The sequence below is a fragment of the Pomacea canaliculata genome, linkage group LG2, assembly GCF_003073045.1.
Source record: "Pomacea canaliculata isolate SZHN2017 linkage group LG2, ASM307304v1, whole genome shotgun sequence".
In the NCBI taxonomy this organism is placed as follows: domain Eukaryota; kingdom Metazoa; phylum Mollusca; class Gastropoda; order Architaenioglossa; family Ampullariidae; genus Pomacea; species Pomacea canaliculata.
Window position 1 is genome coordinate 23871360 of NC_037591.1, and position 18469 is coordinate 23889828.

Sequence of the window (18469 nt, forward strand, 5' to 3'; positions counted from 1 at the left end):
AGTGAGCGCAATACTCCTTAATAACAACTGGTAAGATTTCTTTCAAACACGAGAGCTGGATGGGGTATCCGTTAATGATTGCCCTCACTGACACCCGTACTATTCAAAATCTTTTTGGATGGTTGGTTGTTGGTTGGTTGGAAATCTTTTTGGAGAACATCACACAAAAGGCCCTTCGTGACCATTAGGCACATCGACAACATTTGCTTTGCAGACAACACTGATCTGATGGCAGGCAGCAAACTGCAAGACCAAGAACTAACGGACGATGTATATGGAATAGAAACCAGCAGTGACGAGCAAAATGATGGGCAACATCAACACGCTAGAGACCTTTAGGAACAGAGTACAGCTCGAGAACAGCTTTGAAAAAAAACTTGGGCGTCACCCTTTTTAAAGATGGCAGACATCCAAGACTGGAGCAGCATCAGCAACATTGACCAGGCATTGAAGTATTTGGCGCAGCAATACCAAGAGGTTTGATACTAAATACAGGCCGCACAAATTACCATCCTGCTGTGCGGATGTCAGACATGGACTCTGCTATTTTTACGTGGCCGACACAACAAGGATGTAGTGAAGATAGGCAGATTCGTTCCGAGACAATCTTTGGAAGTGAGTATAGGATTCAAACACTCCATGGCTGTCCGGAACGGTCTTTGGCCCGCTGGTCCACTCCTTGACTTTGGCCACCCACCTTGGAGGGCTACTCACTTAAAAGAAATCATGTAGCTGCTTCAGTCCCAACATTAAAAATGTTTGCATAATTAACTTTATCCTAACTTGTCGAGGACTTAACATGTAAACCCGTGGCCTACATTTTCCAGCTGGCAGCAGAGGTACTACATAGATTCTGTGCCTTTCACGTGCAGGTGATTGTTGACCAGTTAGGTCAAACCGTGGTGACACAACTTAGACCACCAGGGTCACCGCTTACATTTCTCTTCCTTCCTCTCCTTCCATCAGGTGTGCTCGCGTGTCTGCCATGCAATGGTTGGCAGGATGTGGTTATGTTTCCCATTACTCGTATGCATGCTTACACGCATGCATGTGTGTGTGTGTGAGGGAGAGCGAAAGAGACCATTTGCATGCGTTGATGCGTTGGATCGCTGTTGCCATGTTCTTCTGCTAGCAATCGCAAAATCGATCAGTACAGACGGGCCCCGATCGGTCCGTCCATTTGGCAGGAGTTCAATGTGCACGGGTTGGGGCTTTATTCTTCCTTTGCATCATGCAATTCACTTTTTGGATGCATATTTCAGAGGTCTTTTCAGCGCTCGGTATAAGAATTTCTGTTGCCCACTACTTCCATCAGTCTACGAAGAGCTCTGCTGTAAGATGCGGCTCTATAAGGTGGGTTTGTCACCTCACGTTCCAAACTCACTCTCTTCACCTCTGAAGCATTTAAACAAAATCTCGCTCAGCTGCAATGCGATAACTGCCTTTGAGGATTTCTGCAAACATGGACACGTTATGCCCGCGCAGGTGCACGTATGCGCCCTCTCCCTGCCTCCCCATCCAAACTTAACCCTCCTGCTTCTTTCTGGGCCCACATTAACGCACTTTGACCCCTACCAACGCCATGGCTGTGGCCGCACGTGCAGAGCTCTGCGTGTTCTGACGCAACGCGCCGATAGTCACACGCCAGCGCGCGCCAGGTACGAGAGCGGCGCGACCCAGACAGGTTATCGGCCATCGTTACTGCCTGCAGCCACAGCAACTGCAGCAGCATAAATAGCCAGTTCTAGCGACAGCAAATACACAACTCATGCTGGGCCTTAGCTGGCTTTTGTCCTTTTGTGAGACTCCCAACAATTTTCCTGCAGACCTGCGGTGTTGATGGGTGGGAGTGGCTAAGAAGAATTAATGTGCATCTGTAGCACCAACGAACAGTCGATTAATTCCTCCCCCCACCCACATCTTCCACCCCAAACCAACCTCAAACACAAGAACACACACACAAGCAAACGAAGAAAAGACACGTTGACGAGACACAAACATGCAGATAAAGTGTTTTTGCAACATGCTAGTGGATATACCCCAAAATGTACTTTAGTAGTAACCTCCTTCTATTCCTCGTCTTATTAAAAAAAATAAAAAATAAATGGAGAAGAAAAAACCAAATTGGCCCATTGTCGCCAATAGCTTTCTGCTGTCATTCGATTATGGAGTATTTAAGGCTGTTCTGACTTCCCCTGACGCTCAATACTGTCGGCACATCTCGCAGATGAAGCACATGCACCGCTGATAAGCCGAGAGCTAATGGATGCGAAGCAAGTTATCGGCTAGAATTGTCGGCATTATTATATGTCTCGCTCACTACAAAGAGTATTAACTTTGAATAGATTACTCGGAAATGTTAAAAAAGCATATGAAAAGTGATGTAATAAATAAACTAATACTGCCGTAAAAAAAAAAAATGCTTGTGGGAAACGGATAAAAAGTCTTTTCAGAAGTGGAACTTTCGTAGAGAACAGAATAAATAAACAACAAAAATTTGTCATTAGTGCAAGGTATGTAACGAACAGCGTGACTCCGTCCCCCAAATGGAATTAATTATAAATCGAAGGCGAGTAGAGGGCAGCATGATTAAACAAATGATCGAAGAAAGAGCGAAAACGGCGTGTCAAAAATGGAAGACGACATCATGAACAAACAAACAAAAATGTGAGACAAGAGCATGACAGATCAGTGTGACCTACTGAAGGGCTGGAGAAAGCATCAACGATAGGCTGCCGGCTGAATCTTCATGTTTTCCGTACTTCAAGAAGTTGGTTTTTTTTTCAGCTGCTTTTTCCCTAAAAAACACTCGTGGATCTTTAGTTGCATCCATACTTTGGAGTTAAGGTTGCATGAAGTTTGTGATGTCGCCTTTTCAACAGATAACGTGAGTTACGTGACTGCCTGAAGTTTGACGAGCCCTTATGTGTACAAAAAGCAGATACGAAATGTTCTTGCATTTCATCAGGACCTCAACGACTAATGTTGGAAGTCCCTGTCCCAGTTTTTGCTAGAAAACCATTTTTGTCCAGTTTCAGCTGCTGGTTACGGTGGATGAGCAGATGATGAACCGGGGTATCTTTCCTCTTGAGAGAAAACCTTCAGCGTTTTAGGCGTGGTCTGTGATCAGTTCACCATTCGCCGACGGATGTACGAGGATGTATATACATTCCTACGAGTAATGTCGCCATCGTTGCCGAACAGGAGGCAGATGAATGATGGATTTACCTGCAAATCAAAATACGTTTATAAAATATACAATTAAACTGTCGTTTCGTCCGTTTGCGCTTCTGCAGAGCGTTTCGTAGCGTTGTCAGATTTTTATTAAAAAGTACTCTTTTTTTTTAAAATGTAGCTTAGCTTAGGATTTCTTGTTCATGGAAGGTAAATGTCCCGCAAACTTTCGGTCGTTGGACTGTGAGATGTCACAGCTCACACTTTTCTCGGAGCTATTTTTTCTCCTGAGAGTCTCTAGCTCTTCCTGGCTGCCATGCCTTCCCCATTTTGACAGTTAGGCTTTCTAGGGAAAGTGTGCTAAACGAGTACTGAGCCCAGAGCCTCTGGCTTCCGACAGTTGTGTTCCAACCACGATCGACGAATATCCGTTTTTCCCATAGAAACATACACAAAGGCGTCTATGTGAATGACCTCTGGTTCTCTATGTTAATGTGGACAGGCCTGAAAGGAAGGGGCAGGGAGAGCTGGTGTACTGGGCCTGCGGATGTAGAGATCCCGGCCTTGGTCAGTCATTCCCCATCACAGGGAAAAATAAAGAACGCTATGAAGTGTAGGCCTCACCATCACTAGAGTTATATGCAACCTCCAATAATTGTACCCAAATTTGTGACATCACACAGTCATGAGGGTGGAAGATATAAACCTCGTTTTGTCTTTAATCTGTCGAGTTTTTCATGTCCACTGGTGACATTTTCCTATAGAAGGGGTGTGAATAGTTTGATCTTTAACCTATTTTTCCTTCCTTTACAAACCACTCACGTGTACACAGTTCTGAACTGTTCACCTCGTGCAGTGCAGTAGATCCTATAGTTGTGTGCACTTTTCCTAACTTTGCTGTCTATATACTGTTATAAACTGGGAAAATAATAAACTAGCACAATTAATGAGTAGTGCTGGCTTTTGATGGCCCAAGAAAAGACCAATTGCTAGACACTAACCTTTAAAAGAGATATTACTGTAGAACACGTTTTAAATCTGGCGGTTTAAGATATATTTATACTCCCACCGTTGAATAAGCTTCTGAAGCCTATTAGGCATTTGTTTGGTTGGTAGATATCTAGCAATATCTGATGTTGCAGTTCAATGGATTTCAGATATCAATTCACTTTCATGTCAATCAATTCAGAAAGATATGACAAATTATCCACCTCAAAACAAACAACGAACACTATGTATAAGCTAGGATATGCCACCCTTTAATAAATCCTACATTGCACAAAAAGGAATGGGAAAAAAAGACAGTAACTTTCCTTCGTAAACAGTTATCACTAGGTAACTAATATGGCATATCTACAAGTTATTAACTGCAACTGGCAAGCAAACAAAATCTTGTTTACGATAAAGATCTATTCTGAGATTTAAAAAAAAAAAATCAAACATTTTTTTATGACAACATTTGGTAATGATACCTAAAACTGAAATTTGCAGTTGCACAAGAAAACAATCAGTATTATAAAATAATGAGCAGCAAATAAATCTCTTTTCTGCCTTGTGAAGCTACCACAGGAAACGGTGGCGCAACAGTCCCTTGAGCCTTGTTACATTATGTAAAATATTCGTTTCACTTCTTAAACTACAATTTTGTCCTCCCCATGTCTTGATAGAACACAGAACTTTCACAGCTTAAAATATATTTGGACATTGAAGGGTAAGAACTAAGAATAACTAATGTTTCAAAAACACAATGGATGACTGAGGAAATGGACATCTGAATACTATGCCAGGGGAAGCTGCAGAATGACTGTTGTCCCAACTCACTTGAACAATATATCCTTATGACTTTTTAAGAGAATAGCTCATCGATTTTTTTAGTTGTTGTAACATTTACTACAGATTTCATATACTCTTTTGATCACTTTATCATGAAGGATTTACCAGCATACAGAACTGAGTGATCTCAAGCCCCCTGAAGAAATGGATGAAAGCAATGCACTACATACTCACATATTACGACACGGGAGGGTGTGGGAGTGGGTTGAAAGAGAAATTTGAATGAATGCACTAAGTAGCAAAAACTCAAGATTAATAATTTTTCCATTGCAGCAGCAATGTAGCCGTTTTGTAGCTTAACCTACAAGTTATTAGGTTTCACAACCAGGCTTCAAAGCTTTGAAAATGCCGCTTAAAACTCTTATTAAAACACACAGCCTGGGAAAATTATGTACAATCCACATAAAACATCTCTAATGGCACCTATGGAGAACTTTACAAACAGTACATCCACACTGCAAAAAAACCCCAAACCAAAACCAACTAAAACTGTGCTAAGGACCCACACACAGCATGCCAGATGTTTGACTTTTTAAGTCAACCCTGTGTATCCCAACCTTCTAAGTCTCCCTTTCTTGACTATTTTTAACAAACATAACTTTGCCTGAAGAAGACAATGACAAATAACACAAGTACACTGGATGGAAATCTTGATGTCAGGATTGTTTGTAGCATGTCTAATAAATACAACTATACAATTAAATACAATATAAGGGTATCGTCAATGTGTCAGCAATCATAGGTAAACTTAATAATGGCTGAATGAGATTAAAGCACATGTACAACAACACAAAAAAAAAAAAAATAGTCATAGCTTTATGAAACGCTGGCATTTAAACCATGTCACTGTATCCTGCTGTTCTTGAAGTGGAAATACATTTGCTTTTGCTGCTTTAAAAGTGAACACAACATGCTATGAGTGTAAATATATTTTACCAGAACCTTTATAAAAAATGTAATTTGAAAAATAATACCTAGAAAACATGATTAACTGATAGAAAGACACATTAGCAACACCTATCATTATTTTCATTTCCATTATGCTACCCTCTCGGTTCTGATCTCAAGAGGATGTTGAATCCATAAATAAATGCCCTCTGCTACCAAGTTCTCGAATGAAATATCAGGATGACACATTTATGGTTTAATGGATGAACAACTTATTATTTACAAAAGACTGCCTTAAAAATATGCCCAGCAGGTGATCCAATCACTAATGTCAGAAATTACTGGCTAAAACAGATGTGATAAAAAGTAGCTTATTACAAAAAAGTGGAGAGAAATGGAGCAAAAAGATGACAAAAAATCTACCTTATCATGTAGGGCATAAAAGTTTATTTCTGTTTCCCTTCCCTTCACGCCTATACTATTTACAAAAAAACTTCTGCTAGCTTTCAAAATTTCCTAAAGTATGAACATTTTGGTAAACCTTTTACATCATACCTTACACAAGGAAAGTAATTATTTGACTATACTCGATGGCAGTGAAACCCATCCTATATTGCTATGACTGGCTAGAAATGTGTGCCCTTCACAGCCTGATTCCAGAATACATCATGTCTACCATGCATGCATCCTTTTTACCCTTTCTCACAACCACATTAGGTTATAAAACATCCCACAGTTAGCCCTAAGAAGATCAAATGACTCGGGTACCTGCAACTGAAGCAAACAAAATTTCTCTTGTCATGCAGCATAAACATACCATGTACTATTCATAATTCACTGTCATGTCTCCCTACACCCCTAATTCCTATTTGCTGGTAAATGATTTATGCATGCATGAGAACTTTGTCTTCTTATATATGTAACAAGTTCTCTGTGTTACATGTCAGCTGACAGGTGGACTGGTTGTAGTTTTATCAGTAATTAAAAAACACCCTTTCACACAAAATAGTCTATGAAGCTTAGTGTTGAAGCATGTGTATTAGCACCATTTCACATATGAAAAAAAAAAAAACTAACAGTATTTACAGAGGAACATTATCAGAAGGATAAATGTAAACTTCTCCTGGCAAAGCTGCATAAGGATGACCACAACACTAGAAGAGTATGGCCAAGAGGGGAAGGCTTTCTTTTTAAATTCAAAATTTTTTAAAGTAGAAACTCAGGAAAGTAAATGAGGGCTTGAACTAAAACTTCCAGTAATGAAAGGTAAAACCTGCCTAAAAGTCACAAAATTCCTCTCTGCTATATCATAATGTGCATCAGTAGGTTTATCTGACAGCTGGATGAAAATGCATGTTTGAATCTCTGAAGACATGGCCTGGTTCAAAAGTTAAGACAAAATAATGGCCTCAAGTGTTATCACAAAGAGTAGTTCTCAAACACGTCCCTGCCAGGAAACTAATCCATATTACTAAAATCAGGTGCCTAATGAACACATGCTGCTCCAAAATTAAAGCCTGATCAACTTATGATGGCAAAGAAATGCATTTGTTTGAGCCCCTCAGGTTTTCACTGTGAAACTAGCATTGCATCAAGCAAGGGCTGTAGTTTAAGCCAAGCCTAAAAAGTGACAATGTGTCACGAGAGCATCTGTTTGGGGAAAAAAATACACAAAAAAAAAAAAAAAAAAAAAAACTAAACACAATGCCTAAAATAACCATGGCTTTAACTGTGAAGGAAAACAACACTGCTACATCAAAAGCATCAATGTGAGCTAAAAACATAAGCACTTTTAATCGTGCACTTGGGGGAAAAAACTGACGGAGCTACAAATAGGGTTTCTGTGAATTTATATCTGCATTAACACACTAAAAGATGTGTGATGCCTTTTCAAGATGATGTTACATCACAGCCCCTTAAAGAGATCATAGATTAAAAGCTTCATTGGTCTGGGAATACTAGGAATTTATATTTCTTAGTACACATTCAGGAGGACTGAGTCTAGAAACACCATCAATACCTTTCTTTGAACACAGGGCTCAGTTACATGTCTCAAGTTAGTTCATCCTGTCAGAATTTGTCATTATGGGAAATCATAGGACCCTACCCCTACCCCCTTAAAAAAAGCAGACAGAGGCCACATTTGATTCTTGTAGGTTTTCCAGTTTGGACTGCTTTATGAAGATGGAGGCCATGGACATACAACTCTGATGGGAGAAGGTATATCTGTTCTTCCATGTCCTTACTTTCCAGTTCGCTTTTTACGCACTGAAAAATAAAAAAAGGTAAGAATACAATATTCTGGCATTAGATATTTTAGCATCTAAACACTTTACACCACTACAGAAATAAGTACTCCCTTATGCCATTTAAATTGTTTAAAAACCCGTAAACATTAAAAATAAACCATAAAATAATATTCCAAATTATTAAATTCATACATAATAACAGTTCACAAATCATTTATATCATTGGCAGTCTCCTGGTTCAAAATACAAAAAAAGGACATACGGTCATCAAAATTCTGCTTTAAACGTTCATGTGTTCGGATCCTGGCATCAGGAAATTCAAAGGTAATTCCAAAGCGCAGTAATGTCTTGTTTTCCTGGAGAAGTCGTGAAATCTGCATCTCTACCTTGTTCCCAAGTATTTCTGGTTTCTGCAGTAAAAAAGAAAAAAAAAAAGAAAAAGAAAATTAAAAAATGTTACATCCTGTGTCAAAACCCCCACCCCACAGGAAATCTAAGCAGCCTAAGACAAAAGCTCAAGTAAAACTCTAACGTTCTATCACAACAAACCTTGGTCAATGCTTTTTTCAAGAACAGCTGTCAACCTCAAATGTGAAAAGCTAAGTCAGCCCAAGGATGAAAATCTTAAAACAGTAAAGTGATTTAGATTAGGAAGGTTAAAAAGGGTGATAGTCCTTTTTTCATGTGTCAAGTTAATGCAAAGGGAAGAAAACAATGTCACATGGCCACATAAATAGAAATATAACTCGTGAATTCCTTTCCCAAAATTCTATCAAAATATAAAACATAAAAAGAAAGAGAATAAAATAATAAGAAATTTAATAAGTATGTTTAAGCAGACAAACCAAATACCTGGTTAGCAACACGGAGCTCAAGCAAGATCTGATTAACATTGATGGCCTTCACCAGCTCCACTATAACCTCACCACTAAGAAAGTTGGACTCCACATTCACTGATCGCAGAGTTTTATTTACTGCTAGTGCTTCAGCAAGTTTCTGGATGGCAAAAAAGAAAAAAAAAAACAAAAAAACACCTGAGCACAATCTCTAAAAATTTACATAAAATACCCGAAGAAGACATTTAAGCACTCGCTCGATGAAAGGAATACATTAAAAATACAATTTATAACTAAGCATACAACACACGATGTCCTTCAGCACACCATATGCATCGTACTAAAGCCCGCCAACAATGTTGTACTAAGATGTTTAATAACTCATCTTCTCAATGTAAAATTTCCACAAATAATCTCAACACACAGCAGACTACAATTTACTATCAGTACATAAGTTAACCATATCATAAAGTAAAAGCTGAAACAAAACTTTAATATCTAACGTGACTTGCCCAGATAATACACAAGATTATGTCAGTTTTAACATAAAAGTGAAAAACATAATCAGTATTAAGTTCACAAATAAGGAATGTTTGGGACAACCAGTTCCTTGCAGCCACTGGATAGCTCACCTTCCCAACCTTGTCTGGTGCTGCCACTCCTGCCATGTCAAAACGTACCAAGGTTGTGTTTTCCTTTAGAGCCTCACAGACTTCAATCATTTGCTCCACAGACATATTCTATGAAAAGATATTACATAATTAAAGTGCAAACAGAGGTACTGGTTAACAGTTTCTTGGGTAGCATCCTCTTTTGACAATTCACTTTACAGCTGGGACTGAAAATATGATTTTCAGATAGCAAAATTGTTTTCTGTGTACTTACCAGATGACAATGACCATATGAAGATATTACCCTTGATTCAAACAGGAATGGCCAATGACTAGAGAGAACACAAAATCAACCAACTTCCCTCATTACTTCTTGCCTGGCTGGTGAGTACACAGACTGCTTTGAGTTTTAGAAAAAATGCTCTCATTGCAAGAAAAACTTCCACTGCCTCTCTAAATGCACACACGCACACATACAACAAATGGTGGTGGGAATATAACAAAGGAAAAGTCCCAGTGACAGACAAACCTTGATGTTGTTCAGATTCAAAGATTTGAGCTGTGGGTCATTGCTGCGCAGTTTCTTTATGCTCTCTTCGACACTGGTCATGTTGGGTGCCTCATTTGGCACTGGCCTGAGCGGTTCAGCTTTTGCAGCTCCTGATCACAGAAGCTTTTGTCAACACACCTATTACTCTTTTTTTTGCTCCATTTTTATTTATGCAGATTGACCCCTTAGTTGAACAGCATTAATGCAAATGCTAGATTGCACAATTCAAATTTTCTGTTCAGATGTTGTCAAGTCATTTATGCACTAGACCACATAGCAACACAATGAATAGTAAGTTAATCTCCTATAAAGCACCAACAGCGCTGACTAATAAATCAAACTTTAAGGGCATTTATTAAAACATCCCCCAAAAAATGTACTAAGTATTTCTGCTTTCTTGAACTAATAATACCTAACTCAAAGAGGCTTAGTGAACAGATATGAGATCTGCAATAAATGTATAAAGAGGGCCATCAAGTATGAATTTTTAAAAAAGCATTGGGGGGGGGGGGAACCTCCAGGACTGGCTGATGAAAGGTGGTCAAAGGGAGAAAATTCCTAAAGTGATGTTGAAAAATTATCCGTGACACAAATTTGCTCAAATTCTTAGAGTAATGCATTCTGGCTGGCTGCCCTTAAATATATGCTTGAAGTCTAAAAAAAAGTGAATACTAATCCAACCACTATATTTAATTAAATTGTGAAAGAAGCAATGTGAATGACAAAAGGACAGAAGAAAAACACAATTTCAAAATTAACCTTCTTGTATCTTAATTCACACACCTGTAAAACCACCCTCATGGACCTTTTCATCACGCAGCGAGGCATGGTACTGTGTCTGTGTCAGCATACTGTGGAATCCCAAGACGGCTGTAAAGAGAGAAAAAGGGACTTACGAGTAATCCATTGGCCCATTAACTACAAAGTCTCTATTATCTACTAATCTAGCAATAACTCTTCTTTGAAATTGATGAATATTCTGCAATTTTAAATTCGTTTGTAAATAACAATAGTTTGACAAGACTATGAACTAAATAAAATGCTCTTTGTGAGTAGTATGTCTTTACCATGTATAGCATATTTGTTGAATTATCATTATCAACTTGCCTGCTAAATCCACAAGTTCTTCTTCTGAAGCTGCGGACAGGATTTCATCCCACTCGGTGTCAACAGCATCATCGTCATCAACTCTTGTTCTCTCAGGCTCTTTAGGTACAAATTTCTTCCCTGCAACCGTAGCAAAATCAGGTTTCTTTTTTTTTTCATCGGCACATAAAAATCTGTGAACGACAGTAAATGAAATCAAACTATAAAGCCATTCTACCTGTTCCAACTGTTGACAAATGTCTAAGAAAATGACAAATATTGCTTAGTCTCTGAAACTTGCATCAGATGGATCTTCATTAGCAGGAACCGCATCAAGTGTGTATGTGTATATACGCTTGGGTACTTGAACCTTAATTTTTCATATTTTGAATTTATTCTCCACAATATTTCTGGTGCTAGATCAGATAAATACCTCGCTGTTCTTTGATATAAACTTTGTTTTGCTCCCAATCTTTTTCTGTTTTTGCCTTTTTCTCTAGGAAGTCTAGCAGATGTTGCCGGCTAAATGGGCCAGTGGGATCCTTGTCAGTTTGATCACGACATCGCTGGGATGGTGGCAAAAGTGAGTTCTGAAAACAAAATAATATTTCAAAGGAAGCACAGCATACAATCCAAAATTGAAAACTGTTAAGGAATGCATTTATTTTCAATGCTTACCAAGCACCCATTATAACTTTTACTCAGTAGAAATGAATGATCATAAATTTGTTTAAATACCTCAAGAATGATAGCAAATAAACAAACAGACAGCTGCTAGGAAAGATGAATGAATTCTGTAACACTTTGAAACAGCATAAAATATTAAGTTTTCTGCTACTTTTTTCAGTGAGAGTGAACCACTGCAATGTTCTTCGGGACACCTTCATAAATGAAAAAGTATCCCTACTACATATACAGACTGAACCAAAGATCAATTCAAAATATATAGCTACATTAACTTTTTGTCTTTATCAATCTCACTAGTCATCTACCCACACATATTAACCAAAATGTGAGGTTTATAAGATAAGCAGTTCCAAGCACGAAATCTCAACAACATACATCAGGATCAAAGTCTCCATTTAGCTCGTCTATTTCCTCAGCTGAGAGGGCTGCCAGGAGGTCATCTAAATTTTCAAGGTCGATGTCTGGTGCATCAACTGGTGGCTTTGTCATCAAAGAAGTCATCTTCAATGAACTGCAAAATACACTTAGCAATCTGCATTGTCAAACCTTTAGTAACAAATACTGTTTCTTATCTTTAAAAACTGGTTTAACAAAATCCATCAAGATCCATGTCAAAACACACTAAGAAATTTTCTAAAATGGAAAGTCTATATATTTGCTTTTGCTTGCCAAAAATCTTTTAATAATATTCATAATAAACAATAATGTGAATTTATATAGTGTAAGAAAACTTATTTCCTACTTTTAGCAAAGTTTGTTAAGAGTTTAGACCAGACCTGGGCAAAGGCCGGCCCGCCTCCTGTCTCTGACCGGCCTGCCCGCCAGTATATATACTATATATACAGTATTGGGTAAAACTGAGTTAACTTTATTAGTCCGGCCCTCTAAAACCATCCCAATTTCTCATGCGGCCCCTTGGCAAAATTAATTGCCCACCCCTGGTTTAGACCATCAACAGTGGACTGGTCAAATTACCAGGCCTCCAATCAAAGACTGGAAAGGATGGTCAAGTTGGGACCCATAAATCTGATAAGTGACATGGGACACCAGACACAATGGCCTGAACACACATGGCAGCAGGGTGGAAAGTTTCAGTACCTTCAAACTTCCCTGAACTGTCTGAGATCAAAGAGTGACCAAGGACACCCCACATGCAGGAAAAGGCAACACAGCCTGGGACAAATAGAAACACATTATTTTTCCGAATCTGCATGCTGGCAAGCAGAGGTCCGTCTCCAGAAGACGGTAAGTTGTAAGAAACAAACTTGTGTAGATCAAGTTGGTTGGACTATTGCTTCCCAAAGGACGGTGGATTATATGTATATATACGTACGAACTGGAAATATAATTGCGAACTGTGCATGATACATGAGAACTGTGAATTATACACGTGGACTGTGGATGATAAGTGCAAAACTGTGGAATATTGACTGTCCAGTTCCTGTGGAGTTTTAGCATCATCAAGAGCGAAGACTATTGCTAACAAGCTAAGTAGCTGAGTATCTATAGCTAGCCAAGCTATTTATGTATATATGAGTTTATGTTTTCCTTTTGCTCAATCATATCTTCTTTTTATATATACATATCCATATTATTGTGTGAATTCACGTGTGTGCTGTAACAAAGTAGTGAAAGTATTAATTAGGTGCGGTCGAATGCTGGTCAGATTAAATATCCATTGTGCAATGGATGACCCAACCTTTTCATATAGTGCTTTAGGCCACCATCAAAGACTAGCTCAAAGCGCTTTACAGGGAAAAAGTATTAACACCCAGACTTCATAAAAATAATAATCTCTTCTTCTCTGAGACTCTTTTACCTTGCAGCTGTGATTTGTAACTGTAGTAGTAATAGTAATGGTGGTAGTGGCAGCAACATAGTACAAGTTCAGCTTTTGATGTGACTACTTACATGCTAACCTACTAATCCCCCATCCCTGCCCCCTCACCAGGAAGGCAATCAAAGACTACGTTTACTATAATCACGATGACTCTTTCTGAAAAATGACCTGTAACTCTAACCTCTAAAACTCACATAAAGGTTTCAATAAAATATGAATGCTAAAATAAACAACAGGGCAGATACAGGAACATTAAAAACAGTTACACAAGAAAATTAATTAGTAATTAATATTTAGTTAAAAGCAACAAAAATACAGTAACCATTATTAGATGGTAATGAACAAAGAAATCTAACCTTTTAATGTCCAATGTTTTCTTTATAAGATTTTACTTGGTAATGTTTACACAGCAACCAGTTGTAATGGTTGAAGGAGGGGGGTCACTTTTGTCTCATCACAATCAATGTTAATTGGTGAAATATGACTAGCATTAAAAACTTTTCCGTACATAAACAGTGTGAACTGTTTTCTTTCTAAGCTGAAGTGGATGTTTCATTCAGGTGAATTTAGTTCTAAGAAATTTACAAAACGCAAAATAAACAGCAGCTAAAGATCATACTAAGAAATAAAAATATATTTTGGATCTTCAACATTCAAGTGACCAACATGTAAATTTATATCCTTCATGCTGCATTTCACATACTATATCTAAGAAAATGCTGTTTTCAGCAAACCTGGCTTGGCAGATATTATGCAGAAATAACGTTTCTTATTTGTAAATAGGACTGTTCATCAATTGTGTCTAACACCTTAACTTCCACATCAGCTACACACAGCATACACTTAAGCATCAGACAAAAAGTTTTGACATCAGATGAGGAGATTAGCAACCACTCAAACATGATACAGCATGCACAAGCTGCTACAACCTGCAATTGTTAGCTCATTAAGAATGGAATTACTATAAATTTATAACATATAGATGCCATGCGTAATACCTATGTGAATCTGCCTGCTCTACTTGTCATCAACGAAAAAAAAAAGGTTTCAATATTTAGAGAAAAACAGCCATGCAAATAAATGTGGGATAGGTTTCTTCCCGTTAAGTAAACTGTTTGCACAGAACTAATAGCCTCACAGCACCAGCACTTCACACAGTACACTTTGTGAATCATACTTCCTTTTTTTTTTCAAATCTCTGAATGGTTCTATAGCTTAGGAACTTCTGTCACTGACTAGCAATTTTATGCTAATATGCTGAGTCTGAATGGTTCTCTTGTTGTCACTGACTGGCAATATATCTGTCACGCCACCATTTGGCAGGAGGTGGAGTTAAGAGGATACTAGGTAGAGTGACCAAAAAAAAAAAGTTTATGATTATATACAGAAAGAAGAACAGAGAGCGAAAAAGTAAAGCAGAAAAACATGGAGCAAAACGGATTTACACTCCTATTTCAAGGCTATTTAAATATGTTTCCTCCCTTCGGTAACCAACAGTTAACTAGTTCCCAACAAATTGCACATTGTTGATTCGTTTGGCAACCTTTATTTTGTCTCATTGTCCTGGTGTTCTGGTAGATCTACAATCGTTCAACCGTAGTATTTCTAAACTGTCCCTAACATTTCTCGAAAACGTTTATGTCATAGTTTACCATATATCGGGTAAATAATAAATAACAGTTTTCGAAAGGAGTTAGGTTGGTGGGGGTGCATGATTACACCGGAAGACAAAAACGTCGTATACACAGCAGATGTCAGTGTGTGCTGCAATCGCATTAATACTTCAATATCTGTATCTAGGCGACAAGATAGACTAAATAATCATTCAAAGTAGTCTCGCCAAGCTGTCACTAGGAGAACACACTTAAAAATAGCTAAAGCTTTACCACTTTATAACTGGTTCTGCTAACGCGGGGGCTGTTTCAGTGTTTGTGTATGTAAATTCCCTGACCGAACGACGCAATCATAAACACGATATACAACGAACGCTGAGCAAGCGATAATATGGCATTATTTATTATCAAAACCGACTAGAGTACTTACCTGCAGGTGATTCACCAACAAATTATCCTTCGTGAAAGTTAGCTGACCCCTGTTTTCACGACGCGTCTGTGGAGTCGATGCTGTTACTCGACTTCCTTTTTAGCACTTTATTCCAATAAATGTTGGACTGGAAATGAGATTAAACAATTAAAAAGTGATTGCATAAAAAGCTGAGAACGACACACTTTTTATGCCACATCAAATACTGGGCTTAGTTTGAGTGCTGGCTTATATAATGTAAATCAATAAATATGGATAAATGCGTCTGTGAAATTAAAGCAATCACTAACATCGTTAACAAGGTTGGTTGCATTGCAGTCAACAAATACTAATAGTGTGCGACAGAGAGATAAGTAAAAATATTACAATTTGAAGAAACAAAAATAAAATAATAATGGTATCGTTTCAGAAAAAAATTGTCCGAATTGATTAAAATATTTCATATTTTAAAGAGTATTTTTAATTTAGAGAAATCATCTAATACGATAAAAGTAGCCTGAATATGAAAAAGGAAGCATTCACATCACCTAGCAGAGATTTCTTAGCGAATCAATTTCCAAACCATGTAACGCAATACCTAAACATATTTTTTAATTGTTAAATTTCTAACAAGGATATCATTTTGCTTTATCTTTTTGTTTAGATTATTTATAGCCTATGACTATTACTTAAAATTCTTTTTATAAATGTCCGGAACAAATCGGCTTTCTCCGACACTGTTGCCAAGAGATGTAAAGCGACCATGATGGCGGTCGAAACTTTCGTGCAACGCTAATTGTGGAATACATATTTAATGAAATATCTCTTAATATCTCCTCCACACACAAACACTGGCCTCAAGGATTCGACAATCGCCAGATTTAAACTGGCAAGGTAAGATAACGAGAATATGATTTGCGGGGAGCTTAAATAGGTGTAAGTTTCCTTGTAATAATAAATCTGTATATAGTGTATAACCAGGCTTCGCAACTGTAGCAGCATTAGAGCAAGATATATAAAGGATAAAAATAGAGATATACTTAGTTTATCAAAATAATTAAATTTGAGCACAGTTGTATGCTTCTTTTCCGTTTTAGAATAATATAAAACTGACTGGTTTGCACAACATATTTGTTGATATATATGTGTTAAAATCTTAATTGCTACACAAACCAAAATATTACCCGTATTAGTGTAGATGGTAAGTTCATGATTTTCTCAATATATTAATACTATATTGTTATGAGAAAAATACAGCATTAAATAAGCTTTAACTTACACAATAGTTAGCTGTCTTCCATTCAAATGAAAAATAAACTAATGAAAAAGTGAAACTGTCTCTTAAAAATTCCATGCTGGTTGAAATGTTTATTTTCACTTAAATGTCAATGTGTTTACAGTTTCCTTCCATAAATGGCATCAGAACAGTATTCCACAATGAGTGGAATTGAAATAAGTGGTCATACAATAAACGGGATAAATGGCCACCAAGTAAATGGTTTAAATGATCCCCAGACCCAGGATGTGGAAATGGTGGTGTTAGATAAAGCAGAAAAGCTGAAGGCTCGTCTCTACTCATACGCACCTTTAAAAGCAACTGTCAATCCCTTCGCTTTGAGATTCAAAGGACCTACTCAAACCCAAATACGTCAGATGAAGGCTCCACTTAGACCCAGGATCGAACCTCTGGTAAGGATCGAGATCGAGACTGTATGTATAAATTAATATGATGTGCTTGCATGCCTATATGTAAAGTGCCTTCAGTCTGACTGATTCTGGAAAAAGATGCTATACAAATGTGCTATTTATTATTATTATAAAGCAAAGCTTAAAGATGTCTTTATCAGGTGTCAGGTTAATATATTTAAAAGCAATTATTAGGCAAATTGTTAGATCTCATGGAGTCTTTTGCACAGCTTATTTCATATATATGTTAATTATAAAGTGGATCAGTCCATTTACAGAAATTTATGTAACTAGACTGAGTATTGCAGTCTGTTGCATATGCTTGGGACAAACTATTGAAGAGAAGAAATGCTCAGGTTCTTGGAAGAGTTAAAATACATCTATATATTCTGGTTTATCTGACAGCCAAGCTTGAAGAGGTACCAGGAAATCAATCAGCCAGATTACATTTACCGTAAAAACAGAGAAGCCATTGAAGCTAGTAAAGGTACCAAAATATCAAATGAGCCAGAGGCAAAGCGTCCCAAACGTCGTGTATCCTTGCAGCCACTGGAAAGAAAGAGCATCTCGCCTTTACCAGAACTGCCTAAAGACCTCAGATTAAAACAGGTATCAGGCATAAACAGAAATGTTCATGCTTACTCTCAATTTGCAGTAGGTAAGGTGTTGATTTAGCTTTCTGGACTGGAGTTTGGGGGAGCACATGCCATAGTTACTTTTATACAAGAATTTGTCTCTTGATGATTTCTTGGTGAGTCATCTTTAGTTTCCTTAGAGTTTTTCAGTTTATGTTTGAAGCCTTTGTTTTAAATGTAATGGGGCAAAATGGCTTGAACAGGGAAAACAGTTGTCATTAATGTCTGTTTAGTACAATAAAACCTGCCATGGGCAGACCATCTGACATGAAAACATGTCCCATGTCCGGACACTTTTGATCCACATGGATCGGTTTTAAACAACCTGTGATCAGTGGACACCTGAACCTAATAAGCACAGGCAAAGATTTT

At 37.7% G+C, this 18469-nt stretch overlaps 2 protein-coding genes across 4 annotated transcripts in view; one reads left to right on the forward strand and one right to left on the reverse strand.

Moving 5' to 3' along the window:
• Window positions 1-4412: 4412 nt before the first annotated feature.
• On the reverse strand, window positions 4413-15924 carry LOC112556876 (tropomodulin-like). Of its 3 annotated transcripts, XM_025226279.1 has the most exons (11): window positions 15798-15877; window positions 13013-13087; window positions 12290-12425; window positions 11661-11817; window positions 11249-11368; window positions 10925-11011; window positions 10121-10251; window positions 9613-9720; window positions 8997-9140; window positions 8407-8554; window positions 4413-8163 (listed from the first exon to the last, which is right to left on the reverse strand). In XM_025226279.1, exons 3-11 carry the CDS (start codon window positions 12413-12415, stop codon window positions 8138-8140), a joined length of 1047 nt encoding a protein of 348 aa, XP_025082064.1. In that variant the 5' UTR covers window positions 12416-12425; window positions 13013-13087; window positions 15798-15877; the 3' UTR covers window positions 4413-8137. The 3 variants fall into 3 exon arrangements, with proteins under 3 accessions (XP_025082064.1, XP_025082063.1, XP_025082065.1); XM_025226278.1 differs by lacking the exon at window positions 13013-13087 and having other exon boundaries at window positions 15798-15924; XM_025226280.1 differs by lacking the exon at window positions 13013-13087 and having other exon boundaries at window positions 12290-12437; window positions 15798-15911.
• Window positions 15925-16524: 600 nt separating this feature from the next.
• LOC112558045 (dynein heavy chain 6, axonemal-like) overlaps window positions 16525-18469 on the forward strand; it is a 65979-nt gene continuing 64034 nt past the window's right edge. The window contains 3 exon segments of the mRNA XM_025228230.1: window positions 16525-16670; window positions 17177-17465; window positions 17868-18071. Coding sequence (XP_025084015.1) covers window positions 17190-17465; window positions 17868-18071 — 480 coding nt within the window. The 5' untranslated portion in view covers window positions 16525-16670; window positions 17177-17189.

Coding starts and splice junctions, on each gene's coding strand:
- LOC112556876 (XM_025226278.1), bottom strand. CDS start 12,415: ATGACTTCTTTGATGACAAAGCCACCAGTTGATGCACCAGACATCGAC. Junction 9,721..10,120: donor TGAATCTGAACAACATCAAG/GTTTGTCTGTCA, acceptor ATCTTTTCATAG/AATATGTCTGTGGAGCAAAT. Junction 9,141..9,612: donor CACCAGACAAGGTTGGGAAG/GTGAGCTATCCA, acceptor TTTGCCATCCAG/AAACTTGCTGAAGCACTAGC.